Raw genomic sequence first — 13,927 nt, 5'->3', positions numbered from 1 at the left:
GGGCCCCTGGGGGCCTTCCCAGCCCGGTCTCTGAAGCGGTGAAAGGAAACGCTGCCTCGATTTGGTTTCACATTAAAAGGACGCTCACAGTAGTGGCGAGAAAATCAACTGTTTCGGGCATTGGACCCTCTGAAGAGACCGGCGTGGGTGGCGCCCGCTGGTTAAAGGGCCGCCCTGGGTGCCGGGAAGGGGGTCGGGTGGGGAGCGGTGGGTGATGGGGACAGAGCCCCATTGGAGGGCCGCCCTGCCTCCCCTGACCCACGGACCGCGGGCGAGCCATGGCCCGAGTTAGCAATGTCAGAAACAGTGGGTGTTGGTTTGGATCAACTCTAAGACCAGTGAAACCTGCGATTCTGTTAGATGGCCTCTCAGAACAGCCCGTGCCCCCCTCCGGGAGCGGGGACAGCATTTAGGGAACTGAGTCACCCGCCCTGCCTTCCAAGCCGTACCCCATGGAGGACCTGTCAGTGAGACCGGAAAGTAAACGGGATGAATAAGGGCGCTATTTCTTGGTCGCTTTCATGCCCTGAAGCTAAGGGGGAACGTGTGCGTTTTCAAAGCCTTTCTCCTGAAAACATGTGCTGCCGTGAGCCTCGCGCCAGGGCTGCTGAGCGGGGCTGTGCTTTGGAGGACAGTTTTGCAGCCCCTTGGAGCGGCCTGTGGGGAGGGGGGGAGTGAAATATAGCTCACAGCAAACCTAACTAAAGGACCCATATGCTGAGATTTTACAGCAAGGAAATTTAAGAGAAAGGCGATGTAGAAGGGAGAGGACACATCAGTCTGTACATAGCAGTGCTTCAAAACAAAGTCCTTAAAAGGTGTGTCTATTAGAATATTTTTAAAGCATTTAGAAAGCTCAATATGAAGACAATGGTCAGGTAAATTTTAAACTAAATCTAAAGTAAATTGTTTTCTAATACCGAAGTCACTCTCAATTAAGTTATAAACAGACTTTCATTATTAGGTTTTATTCAAATGTTTACATTCCTGTGACTATATTTCACCTATTTATAGTTTTTACCTACTTACTTATAAGTAGTACAAAGATACAAACAAGAAAGTTAAACAAAAATAAAGTTACTCTCTCGTCCATTTTCCCCCTACTCATACTATAAAATTAGTCTGCCATATTTGTAGTGTCAGAACTCTAAAGACAACTGTTTTCAAAAAATTTGGATTCTAACCTTTCCTTCTTTTAGCACAGTGGTTCTCAACCTGTGGGTCGCGACCCCTTCGGGGGTCGAACGACCCTTTCACAGGGGTCGCCTAAGACCATCGGAAAACACATATATAATTACATATTGTTTTGTGATTAATCACTATGCTTTAATTATGTTCAATTTGTAACAATGAAATTGGGGCTCACCACAACATGAGGAACTGTATTAAAGCAGCATTAGGAAGGTTGAGAACCACTGTTTTAGCATAAATATCTATTGCTTAGAATAGTAGAAACCCAAATATTAACTGCATTTCATAGAAAAAAAATGCACATTAAAAAAAAGGTACTTTGAGGAATTCATAGCCAACTGAAACATGAACCATTTCCACCAAAAAATAGCTCAGTTTGTGCCCTACCACATTTAACCCATGTTTAGGCAACATTTATTAAGATATGAAACAATTATTTTTTTATATTTTTTTTTTCTTACTGAAACAGCAGTGTGACAAAGCAGACAAAGTTAAGGGTTTAAAAAGTTTCTGTGATTCAAGGGTAGACAAAGTGACCATTAGAATACTGTCTAATAAAAAAAAATATGGTCACCTGATTTATGACAAAGATAATACTGTAGTACAAAAGGATAAGATAGTAATTTCAAGAATGAGGCCAAGTCATATGGGTTATTCTATGAGATAAAAATGTATGTTAACCCTTACCTCACACCTTAAACAAAAATCAATTCCAGATAGATTGCAGAATTGTGCAAGGAAAAGCAATACATGGTTTTCATGAGAAACTTAGCTTTTTAATAATTTGTTAAAGGTTCTTAATTTCTCTGAGGATAGGAACCTGTTTCTGGTACCTGCAAATCTAAGGGAAATACTACTTGTCATCTGCTAAAAACTTCTGCCTTTACTTCTATCTGCTTTAAGCCCTCCTCCCATTGAAGTATGTCTGGTCTACTTCAAATACCTGCTTCTCTTTGTAAAGCTGTACCTGGTCCCTCTCCCAAGGATATGGCCCCCCTCATCTGTATTACCAAAGATCTGTATGTTATGTATATATCCCTCATGTTGAATCATATTTAAAATTCCCAACTGATGACAATTTTGAAATGTATGCTGTGATGACAGTTGACTGCTAATTACCTTTTGCTAATTATGTTTTAGAGACCATAATTATTCTAATTATATCAGCACTCAGATAATGTTCAATTGTTGATATGAAGAGCAATTGCAAATGAGTTTTTTTTTCTATTTTCCTTTTTTTAAGGAAGAAATGTCTTCTATAAAAAGAAATCCAAAGCAAGAAATAGTTTCTCAATTTCACTATTCAGCTGCAGAAGGAGATATTGCCAGGTTAACAGTAATACTCAGTCATTCTCCATCTCTACTCAATGAAACTTCTGAAAATGGCTGGACTGCTTTAATGTATGCTGCAAGGAATGGGCACCCAGATGTTGTCCAACTTCTACTTGAGAAAGGGTAAACATTTGAGGCTATATCACCTGAAGGATTATATGGTTTAATTTCTGGGTTACATCTTTTCAAAATTTTCTTGTAGCCATTATTTATATCATCGGACATGTAAATAACTCATTGATCAGTTTTGTGATATAAAAATGTAGCATAATTTCTAACTAAAAGCTTGTAACTTTACTGATGAGTTAACTTTTCATTCTTAATAGCAAAGCAAACTTAGGAGTTAATCTAATATTTTTTCCAAAACAGAAAATGTGAATTTACCCACAATGACTACTATTGTAAAATTTTAATATCTCATAGCACATACTGCTTTTTAATTTTATAATTCTCCAGAAAATTGAAATATCCACTATCTATAACTTTTCATCATTTATGATTATTTCTTTTAACCTTCCCACTTGTAAATTATGTAATAAATGAAAAAAATCTATGTAAGCATTAAATAAAGAACTATAATATGCATCTGAAAATATTAAGTAAATACTGAAGAAAACATTTGTTTCCTATTATATTTTTCCTTTTATCTATAGGTGTGACAGATCCATTGTCAACAAATCAAGGCAGACTGCACTGGATATTGCTAAATTTTGGGGTTACAAGCATATAGCTAACTTACTAGCTAATAATAAAGGTGGAAAGAAGCCTTGGTTCCTAACCAATGAAGTAGAAGAATGTGAAAATTATTTTGGCAAAACGCTGTTGGACCGGAAAAGTGAAAAAAGAAATAATTCTGACTGGCTACTAGCTAAAGAAAGCCATCCAGCCACAGTTTATATACTTTTCTCAGATTTAAATCCCTTGGTTACTCTGGGTGGCAACAAAGAAAGTTCCCAACAGCCAGAAGTCAGGCTTTGTCAGCTGAACTACACAGATATAAAGGATTATTTGGCTCAGCCTGAAAAAATCACCTTGATTTTCCTTGGAGTAGAACTTGAAATGAAAAAAGAGTTACTTAATTATACTGGGGAAGTCCCAAGAGAAGAAGAAGATGGGTTGGTTGCCTGGTTTGCTCTAGGTATAGATCCTGTTGCTGCTGAAGAATTTAAGCAAAGACATGAAAATTGTTATTTTCTTCATCCTCCAATGCCAGCTCTTCTGCAATTGAAAGAAAATGAAGCTGGTAAGAAGTGAACACTCTATACTTGTATTAATGATAATCTGGTCTTTGGAACTCTATTGGAGTTGTATGTATCTACAGTTTCTAGGGGCATGCTTTTTTCAGTAAGCAATGAAATTAAGCTATATCTTCATTAGAAACCTTGTAAAGCTCTCACCCTAGGGGACTACTCTCCTGGGCAGTTACAGCAGTCTTAATCAACCAAGACAGATTTCCCCAGAATTAACCCTAAAGCATGATGGTTTCATTTGATTCTTCAGTGAACAGTGAGCACCTGGTGTACAATGAGCATGATGCCAAAGACTTGGACTATTTCGTTTTTTCTGTTGCTGGGTATGCCAGTTCATGTGGGGCCTTTCAAGTCATGATAAGAACCTAGGGATGTTAGTCTGAATTCATTTAAATATTATAACCTGACCTAAACCTATGTTTAAGAAAAGAAAAAAAAAAAAAACTCTCACTTTGGCTGCTTTGTAGATCATGAATTGTAGGCAATTAAGTATGGAAGTCAGGAGTCTTGTTGTGAGGTGATTAGCAATTACTGCATCCCAGGTAAGATATTTGATTGGCTTGGATTAGTAGAGTGGCAGGAGAGAGAGAGAGTTTGAGATACTATGGCGGTAGGACTGATAGGGCTTTATCAGTATGTTGAGACTATTATAAGTGAGAGGGAGATGATAGTAACTTGGACTATGACCTAAATTAAGGTAATAATATTAGAGATGGTGTAAAGGAGGTACATTCAAGATATATTTTTGAGAGAAAATTAACAGTACTTATTGGAATGAGGATAGAGTATATAATAATGAAGGAAAAGATAAGGAACAACTGCTAGGCTTGAGACTTTAATAATTTGGTAAGTAGTGATACTATTTTTTAAATAAAATAATATAGGATGATGAGTAGAACAAGGGAAGCAGGAGAGAGTTAAAGTAAGTAAATCAAGATACTAGTTTTAAGCATGCTAAATTTTAGAGGATATTAGAATCTGGAAAGAGGAGAGGAGAGGCCTGAACTGGTGATACCCATATGGGAGTCATCAACACAAAGATGGTTTTTGAATCCCAGGAAACTACTGAGATTACTTCGAGTTGAGAGCAAGTAAGAAAGAGAATCTCAGAATCATACCTCAATGCCTCTCAATTTAAAGGTCAGGTAGAAAGAGAGGAGCCATCAAAAGTGGAAACCATGAGAGCAGAGTATTTTTTGGAGGTACTGGTCAAATGGATTGAATGCCGTTGAGAATATGAGTAAGACAAAGACAGAGTTTTTGTGTTTTTTTAAAAGATCTTTGATTTGGAGAGAATGAAGGTTTTGGTGACTTTGACAAGAGGAGTATCAGTGGTGTGGAAGGAAAGAAGCTAGATTATGATAGAATGAGGAGTTAATGGGAGGTGATGAAGGGGTCACTTGTCAGTGTTCCCCTTCCCTTAGGTCAGTGGTCAGCAAACTGGCCCCTTGAGTGTGGCTCTTCCACAAAATACCACGTGCGGGCGCGCACGTACAGTGCGATTGAAACTTCGTGGCCCATGCCACGGGGCCAAAGAGTTGCATGTGGCTCGAGAGCCGCGGTTTGCCAACCACTGCCTTAGGTAATGGGGAAGGCCCTTCCAAGGATATGAAAGTTGTAAACAGCATTATTTTTTAAATGTTAGGTGTAAACAGGATAGGTTCCACAGTGACATGGACCAGTAGGGGCTTAGTCAGTCACCAAGGTAGAGATGGGTACCAACAGTTTGTAATATTGCCTTTTTTAGTTCAAGTCCAAGTTAGGAACAGCCTTTGTAATGTATTTTTAGAGAAGTCTCCATTATAAAGTTACTATTTGTAGAGTCACTATACACCTTGTATATCCAAAATTTCAAAATCATCTGTAGTAAAAGTCTGAGCTAATACAGTGTGTAAGATGGATGTTAGTACATCTATCTTATATGAGTTATATTTTCTTAGTTCAAATTAAAGTTAAATCTAATTTTCATTTGTCATATGTAGAATTAAATCTTTTACTTTAAAAAATGTACACATCATCAAAATAGGAGTACTAAACTCTTGATCACACCGCTATTCAGAAGTATATTATGACTTAAGAACATTTATACCAGATGTCTTTATTATGATTCAGGAGTATTTTACTTGTGATTAATTTGTCTATAATTTTTCACAGAATTAAAACTTTTTGTTTTTCTCAAAAAGGAGTTGTAGCTCAAGCAAGATCCGTTCTTGCCTGGCACAGTAGATACAAGTTCTGCCCAACCTGTGGAAGTGCAACTAAAATTGAAGAAGGTGGATATAAAAGAGTATGCTTAAAAGAAGGCTGCCCTAGCCTCCATGGCGTTCACAATACATCATATCCAAGAGTTGGTAAGCCTTTTCTTTTACAGTGAAATCTCAGCCATCTGGAATCTTGAGGAATAAGACATTCTAGAAAGACGAGATTTTCAGTTGCTGAGGGGTTAACCTTTTTGTTAAAAGCATGTTTAATGTAACCATTAAGTCTATAAGTATTAAGTTACTGCATACTTTCATGAATTTTAAGTAAAGGACATTGTACATAATTAGCCATTTCTTAACTCATTGTACATAATTAGCCATTTCTTAACTCTGGGTTACATAATTAGCCATTTCTTAATCAGTATGAATTTGATGTGTTGAGATACACGATTTCAAAAGCCCACCAATCTGGGTCCACTTAGTTGAGAGACACCAAAAAAGAAGCCCCAACAATTTAGTACCTGTTTGAGGCATCACCCAAGCAGTACAGTCTGGAGCTAGCTTCTCATAACTGCTGGTATCTGCCTATACTTTCTCTGCTCCTAATTGCTTTGAGACTGCTGTTGATTTAGAAATCTGATAGCCCAGCCCTATCAAACTGTGAAAAAGAATAGACAGACTAAGTAAGCAACACCTAAAGAGGTCTCCTAGGAGTAAGTAAAGTGCATGGCATAGTGACATCTATTTTACTGCTTGGGAACCTTTTACATCTGATTCCTGGATCTCAGTCATGATATAGAGAGGATAATTCACTACATTAGTGATGTCCAGAGACATGACTGTATTTAATTTATATGTATATGTATTTTTATTAGCTTAAATGTAATCACAGAACTACCTTAGCTTTTAAAAACATTTTATTACGGATTAGGATGGAAGGGAAAGGAAAATCCACTACATTTACTATGGTAAAATTTGAATTTTATTCATGCCATGTATTATCTACTCACACTTTTTTCTTATAAAAAAAATAAGAGCCCTAGCTCGTTTGGCTCAGTGGATAGAGTGTCAGCCTGTGGACTGAAGGGTCCCAAGTTCGATTCCCATCAAGGGTACATGCCTGGGTTGCGGCCTCAATCCCTAGTAGGGGGCATGCAGGAGGCAGTCAATCAATGATTCTCTCTCATCATTGATGTCTCCCTCTCCCTTCCTCTCTGAAATCAATAAAAATATATTTTTTTAAAAAATATGCCTAGCATGCCATAAGTACACAATAAATGTTATTAAAATGAGGACAAAATTGATCTTTTACCTTATTGACAGTATTCTATATAACTTCCCTAAAATACTGTCATTAGGTAGAAAGAAACAATCTCTTGTAACTAGACAAGTCTTGTTCTTACAGTAGATATACCTTTTAATTATCCTACTAGACAGTGACTGTATATACAGAATGAGTGGAAATTATTTTTTCCTGTTATTCATACATCCAATTTTTTTTTAATAGATCCAGTAGTAATCATGCAAGTTATTCATCCAGATGGGACCAAATGTCTTTTAGGCAGGCAGAAAAGATTTCCTCCAGGCATGTTTACTTGCCTTGCTGGATTTATTGAACCTGGTAAGCTTTTTAAAAATAATTTTTGTAATGATTTTTATTTAACATATAATTTCCAAATAAATATTTTAGGCAGCATTTGAGAAATAATCTTTGATAAATTATTGAATAAAATCGTTATGTTTATATATTTTCTTTGTATTTTAAATGATACTTTTGTTTTTACTAATGGAATAATTTTGTGTTTTAAAAATTCAATACTTGCTCTTTCATATATCTTTCATATATTTCTGTTACCCAAGATATCAGCATGATTTACACCTCACTTCCTTCTGTGCTAGACCCAGCTGTCATCTTTTCAAATATGTCTTCCCTGATGGCCCCAAATGCATTCCTTAGCCCCATAGCCTGCATTCACAATTCCTGTTATCCTGCCAGTTTTTTTGCTATAGCACTCATCACCACCTAACATGGTATGTTTGTATGTATGTATTTTTGTATGTATCTATTTGTCTATCTCTATTTATCTGCTTTTACCAGAAAGTAAGTTCCATAAGGGCAGGGACTTTGTTTTATTCATTGGTGTGTCCCAAACCCTTAAAGCAGTGCCTCTTACATAGTAGGAGTTCAATAAATATTTGCAGAATAAATGAATGAATATATCTGTTAATACGTTTAACCTCAAACTTCCAATATTAATCTGCATTACTAGATAATAATAGTAATAAATATATATTAGAGCCACACTCTGTTCCCAAGGCTTTCCGTGTATTAAATCATATGATCCTCAGCAGTTTTATAGATGGAGCACAAAGGCACAGGGACTGAATAACTTGCCCCAAATCAAGCAGGTAGTAAGTGATAGGGCAGGGAGTTAAAACTGGGCAGTTGTCTCTGAGTCCATGATCTTAATCACTCTGCTGCTTCTCATAGCTCTGGATTACTTTTTTCACTGCTGTGTAGTATTCCATTTATGAATATCCTGCAGTTTATTTATTGTGCTGTTGGACAGTTATTTCAAAGCTCTTGCTATTGCAAGCAACACTGCCATTAATATTTTTATACCACTCCTTGTACACATTTGCAAGAGTTATCTAGAGTATATACCTGAGAGTATCATTGTTAGATCGTAGGATATCAGCATCTTAACCTTTGTAGTTATTGCCAAGTTGCTCTCTACAGTGTCCCGGCTAATTTACATTCCTTTTAGCGGTACAAGAAATGTTCGGTTATTCCAAATCTACACCAAATTAGAGTTTTCAAATTTTTAATTTGTCATTCTGGTGGATATGAAATAGTGTGTCACTGTATTTTTCATTTTTATTTCCCTGCTGATGGAGTATCCTTTCCAAATGTATAATAGGCACCCAGTTTTCTTTACTCCTGAGTTGTACATGTTTATGTTGTTTGCCTATTTTTGTTTTGGGTTGTTTATCCTTTTTTCTTATTGATTTTAGGAGTTTTAAAATATGTATTGTATGCTAATCTTTATTTAGTTATGGTCTTGCAAATATCTTATGCTAGTCAATGACTCATCTTTTCACTGTTTTCTGTGAATATAAATTAATTTCAATATAGGAAATGTATTAGTTTAAAAAAAAAGCTATATTTAAATAGCACAATATTTCTAAACTTCCAGATAAACTTAACTTAGAAACCATTCCCTCTATCCTAATTTTCAATTCCAAAAATTCAAAATATAAAGTACATTTATAGGCATCATTTTATTTTATCAAAGCTGACTCAACAGTCATCTAGAGCAGTGATTTTCAGCCTTTTTCATCTCATGGCACACACAGACTAATTACCAAAATTCTGCAGCCCACATAAAATATATTTTTTGCCAATCTGACAAATAAAATATGTATACTCTTGATTGATTTACAAAAGTATAATAGTAGCTACCTATCTTTTTTGCTCCTAAGTGACTTTTTAAAAAATCAGGTGCCTTAATTTGTATATAGTATATAAGGATTTCTGGTACAAAGAATTAACCAATAATGCTGAACCTTATTATGCAATATGACCAATAATATGCACCTCTGTTATATGACTTGTATATTTATTGTTCAAGACAGGGCATTCACATCGGTCAGCTATTGTTGTGTTGGCTGTTGTCATGTTTCACTTGACAGCCTAAGGGAAAAGAGGTCAGTGCCCCTAACTAAATAGTCATGTATTGCACGTTTTAAAAATTCTTGCAGCACACCGGTTGAAAATCGCTGATCTAGAGGAAAATAATAATTTTAAAAGAAAAATGCTGAATTTCACTTACTGTTGTTTTTAAACTTTTAGTGTTATGTGCTTTCTAACTATTTTGAAAACAGTTATCTGTAATAATTGACAGCATAAGAAAAAAGAGTTGGAAGATTTTAGTGAGGAAAAGACTAGCCATTAAAAAATAGTTACAATTTATAACTATTTAGTGATAATATATTAATGAAATAATATATAAAATGTTTACAGTGTTTAGCCAAACGTAGGTGCTAGATAGTTGTATATGTTATTATTTTTTTAATGTAACTAAAAATTTGGACCTTTAAGAAATGAAAAGTTTGTTGGTATTTTGATTTTGTATGTGGTCATAAACTTTAAGAAATAATGTTTTCTTGAACTCCAATCTAGTTTTAGGTTTCTGCTTTCTGATCCTTTGAACTAGGTTTCTGTCCAAAGTGATTTCCAAATGTTTGAACCATCCTAGCACAATATGTCCAGGGCATGTTCATCAGCTACTTGTTCTTTTGCCCCATTTGATTAGGGGAGACAATAGAAGATGCTGTTCGGAGAGAAGTAGAAGAGGAAAGTGGTGTCAAAGTTGGCCATGTTCAGTATGTCTCTTGTCAACCATGGCCAATGCCCTCTTCCTTAATGATCGGTTGCTTAGCTGTGGCAGTGTCTACAGAAATTAAAGTTGACAAGAATGAAATAGAGGATGCCCGCTGGTTCACTAGAGAACAGGTAAAGTTCAATTTAATTTCCTTCTTCTATTGATTGTTCTCTGACTGTATCGGTTTAAGCATGCAGCAAAGATACTTGTTTTCAGCAAGTTGAATGAATGGCTGAGGCCTCTCATCATGCATGGATTACAGTGTAATCAATGTGTCCTATGTTAAGTCATTCTCTGAGATTCTTCTAGTAATGCTGATTCTGTGCCATTTTCTAATCAAATGCCATTCCTTTGGATTAATACCTTTTAATGGACTTAAAATAGGTAACCATTATTTCAGAGATGAAAAACAGGAATATTGTTTTTAGACATTTTGTATTTTAATTTATAGCTTTAAAACAGTTTTCTCTCAAAAAATCTATAATAATCTATAATAATAAAAGCATAATATGCTAATTAGACTGGACATGCTTCCTTCCTGACAAAGCTGCAGCGGGCGGGGGCCGAGGCAGAGACGGCAGAGGCCCCTGGCCACAGTGGCGGGCGGGGCCTCTGCCCGTGTAGGAATATCGTGCATCAGGCCTCTAGTAGTATAAAAAGCTTAAAATCTGTGAAAAATTCTTGTTCAGTTTAAAATATACTTAAGGATAAGAATGAAAAAACTCACAAGAACTTTTTGAAACACCATTAAGTATTATAATGAGAGATAAATTACTTGGCTGTGTTTTGTATAACCCAGAGTATTTGTATAGAAAACAAATGGATATACTTCAGTATTGAACACCTGAAATCCTTCTGACTATGTCTAAATAAAATTGATTTGCTCAACCTCCAAAAGTAGACATTAGAATTTTTTTTCAGAATTTTGTAAAATGGAACCTATTCCAAAAGTTGACTTTACTTTGAAAATAAGTGTGGAGCATATACTTAGCTTTTTCATGACCTTATTTTCTCGAATATTTTAAAAATTGAATCACAAACTCATTGAAGCAACTAAAGATGCTGTACTAAATTTTGCATGGTGAATATAGATGTCAATCACTTTCTACTGTTGTTATTCACTATAAAAGTTCTCACATTTAAGTTGAATTGTATAAGCATAGAAATAATATTTAAGTATGAGAGTGTTGAAATCCTAATACATTTTATTATGTATATTTTAGGTTGTGGATGTTCTGACCAAAGGGAAGCAGCAGGCATTCTTCGTGCCACCAAGCCGAGCGATTGCACATCAGTTAATCAAACACTGGATTGGAATGAACCCCAATCTCTAAATCAATAACTAGACTTTGACTGAGTACTAATTGATTTCTAATACTACTTATTTCATCACATGATATTAGAAATATTCACTGCTCTTTAGAATGTCACAATACAAAATATCATATTGGGTGTCTAAAATATTTTCAAAGTGTACTTTTCATCTTAACCACAGAATTCTTAACTTTATAAATTACAACATTGCCTCAGATTTTGTTAAATCTCGATCATCCTTCTGTAAAGAGTTTTTTTTGGGTTCTTTTGGTTGTGCTCCATAATTTTATCTCACAAAACCATATTTCTAATAAGAGAAACCATGTTGTAAAGAAGTATGTTTTAAAAATGTAAGTAACCTAAACTCTTGTAAGCATTAGACCAGACATTAAAGACCCAACACTGAAATTAAACATATTCTAAAGGAATTCTCAAATATCAGATTTAAATCTCAAATAGATGTGCATCTATATATATAAAACACTAATATGCAAATAGACCGAATGGTGGAATACCAAACAATCAGTCACTATGAAGTGAGCTGTCCACCAGGGGGCGCGCATGGAACATGGTGGGCATCGGCAGCAGGCGGCAGAGCGCAGAACATGGCAGTTGTTGACTGCGATGGGATGGTGGAGCAGGTGAGCCAGACAAGGGTGGGGCGCCAGCTGCTGTCATTGGGGTGAGCCTCTGGTGGTTACTGAAAATTCTTTGTTCCCACACACTGCCCCGATCACTCAGTGCCGTCACTCAGTGCCATCAGCGGGTGCGAGTGGCAGCTGCCGGCCCCGATCGCCCTTCAGGGCTTCTCCACCTCCCCCTGCTCCTGAGGGCCAACCAGAGCCGGCAGCCGCCTCTCACACCTACTGCCGGCACCAGAGCTGCCACTTGCACCCACTGCTGACACCCAGCACCAGTCCCAATTGCTCGGCACCGTCAAAGGGTGCGAGCGGCAGCTGCTGGCCCCAATCACCCCTGAGGGCTTCTCCACCTCCCCCTACTCCTGAGGGGCGATCAGGACAGCAGCTGCCACTCACACCCGCTGATGGCACCAGACCCGCTTGCACCCACTGCTGGCGCCAGCCCCAGTCACTCCCCGCTATCAGCGGGTGCAAGCGGGGCTGGCACCTTCAGTGCATGGGAGCAGCAGCAGCAGGAGCAGGGCTGCTGGCAGATGGGACCAGAGGCCACAGTGGGAGGTGCCGGGCGGGGGCATCGAGGATGGGCCAAGACCCGCCCCTGTGCCCACCGCAGCTTCACGGCCCACAGTTCCTTTCAACGTGCACAAATTCGTGCACCAGGCCTCTAGTATTTAATAAAAACTGACTTTATGTCTTATCTTTTTTGAGAAATTAGACAAAATAATTTTAATGAGTTTTGAGCTTGCTTTTTCAGTCTTCCCATTACCATAAAGTTTCAGTTATCAGTAGCTGACTTTTTCTCATCTTCCCATTGTAATAAATTGTTTTCTCCTGGTTCCATTGTTCTAGCAGTGATACAGTTACAGTGCTGCTACTAGTCTATTTCATCAGTGTTAAGAATTTTCTATTTTGATAACTCTACTAGTGATCAGAATAAGTGAGAGCATACTATTTTATCTGGGACCTCCTCCTTAAATCTAAAATTAATCTATCAATTAATCTGTTCTACTCAAAGTCTTAAGACAAATCAGGACTCTGTGCTTTTTCACTGAAATTAAACATATTTGAAAGGAATATTCCTTAAAGGTCAGATAGCTTTACATATTTTTAAAAAATACTGGCTTTATGGCATTTTCTGATACGGGTTGTATCTGCATTAACAAAAATTGTATAACCATTACTCATTTTATTAAATGCAAATGTAACATTTTTATTTTGGCCTTAAGTCATCACATTCTAAGAAATCTTTGTAAAATAAATATATCTTAGAAATGAATCAGTAAGATTCTAGAGAAAATAAATTATAGTAATTCACAATTTTGCAACATAGAACTATATTTTACAAGGCTGTTTTGAAATTGTCTTAAAAGCTAATGCTTAAATATATAAATTTATATAATTTGGCTCTATAGTATAGTATGTTAGCGCTGGAAGAGAGTTTAAGGATAATATATATAGTTCATTGCCCTTCTTTTATAGATAAGGTAAAAGAAATCCTAAAAAGTGAATTTAATCATTAAAGGTGAATTTAAATAACTTTAATACAATTAATTGTAATTACAATTAAGTAACTTAATTACAACAGTCTATACTGTGTAATCTAGTGCAGGTTT

General features: G+C 36.5%; 1 protein-coding gene across 8 annotated transcripts in view; it reads left to right on the top strand.

Annotated features, from left to right (window-relative positions):
- Window positions 1-12,498, top strand: part of NUDT12 (nudix (nucleoside diphosphate linked moiety X)-type motif 12) — a 12,833-nt gene extending 335 nt beyond the window's left edge. For 3 of the 8 annotated variants that reach the window (XM_005866433.2, XM_005866434.2, XM_014539879.1), the window contains exons 2-7: window positions 2,435-2,646; window positions 3,177-3,766; window positions 5,957-6,124; window positions 7,482-7,595; window positions 10,291-10,490; window positions 11,583-12,498. In XM_005866433.2, the coding sequence (XP_005866495.1) occupies window positions 2,441-2,646; window positions 3,177-3,766; window positions 5,957-6,124; window positions 7,482-7,595; window positions 10,291-10,490; window positions 11,583-11,693 (1,389 nt within the window). In that variant the 5' untranslated portion in view covers window positions 2,435-2,440 and the 3' untranslated portion in view covers window positions 11,694-12,498. Of the gene's footprint in view, window positions 1-8; window positions 819-2,434; window positions 2,647-3,176; window positions 3,767-5,956; window positions 6,125-7,481; window positions 7,596-7,873; window positions 8,017-10,290; window positions 10,491-11,582 lie in introns of those variants that run through there. The other 5 variants (XM_014539880.1, XM_005866435.2, XM_005866437.2 and 2 more) reach the window with 3 other exon arrangements.
- The last annotated feature ends 1,429 nt before the right edge of the window (window positions 12,499-13,927 follow it).

Source organism: Myotis brandtii, unplaced genomic scaffold (genome assembly GCF_000412655.1).
Source record: "Myotis brandtii unplaced genomic scaffold, ASM41265v1 scaffold230, whole genome shotgun sequence".
Lineage (NCBI taxonomy): Eukaryota > Metazoa > Chordata > Mammalia > Chiroptera > Vespertilionidae > Myotis > Myotis brandtii.
Note: the sequence above shows the minus strand (reverse complement) of the source record. Positions and strands in the feature narration are given on the sequence as shown.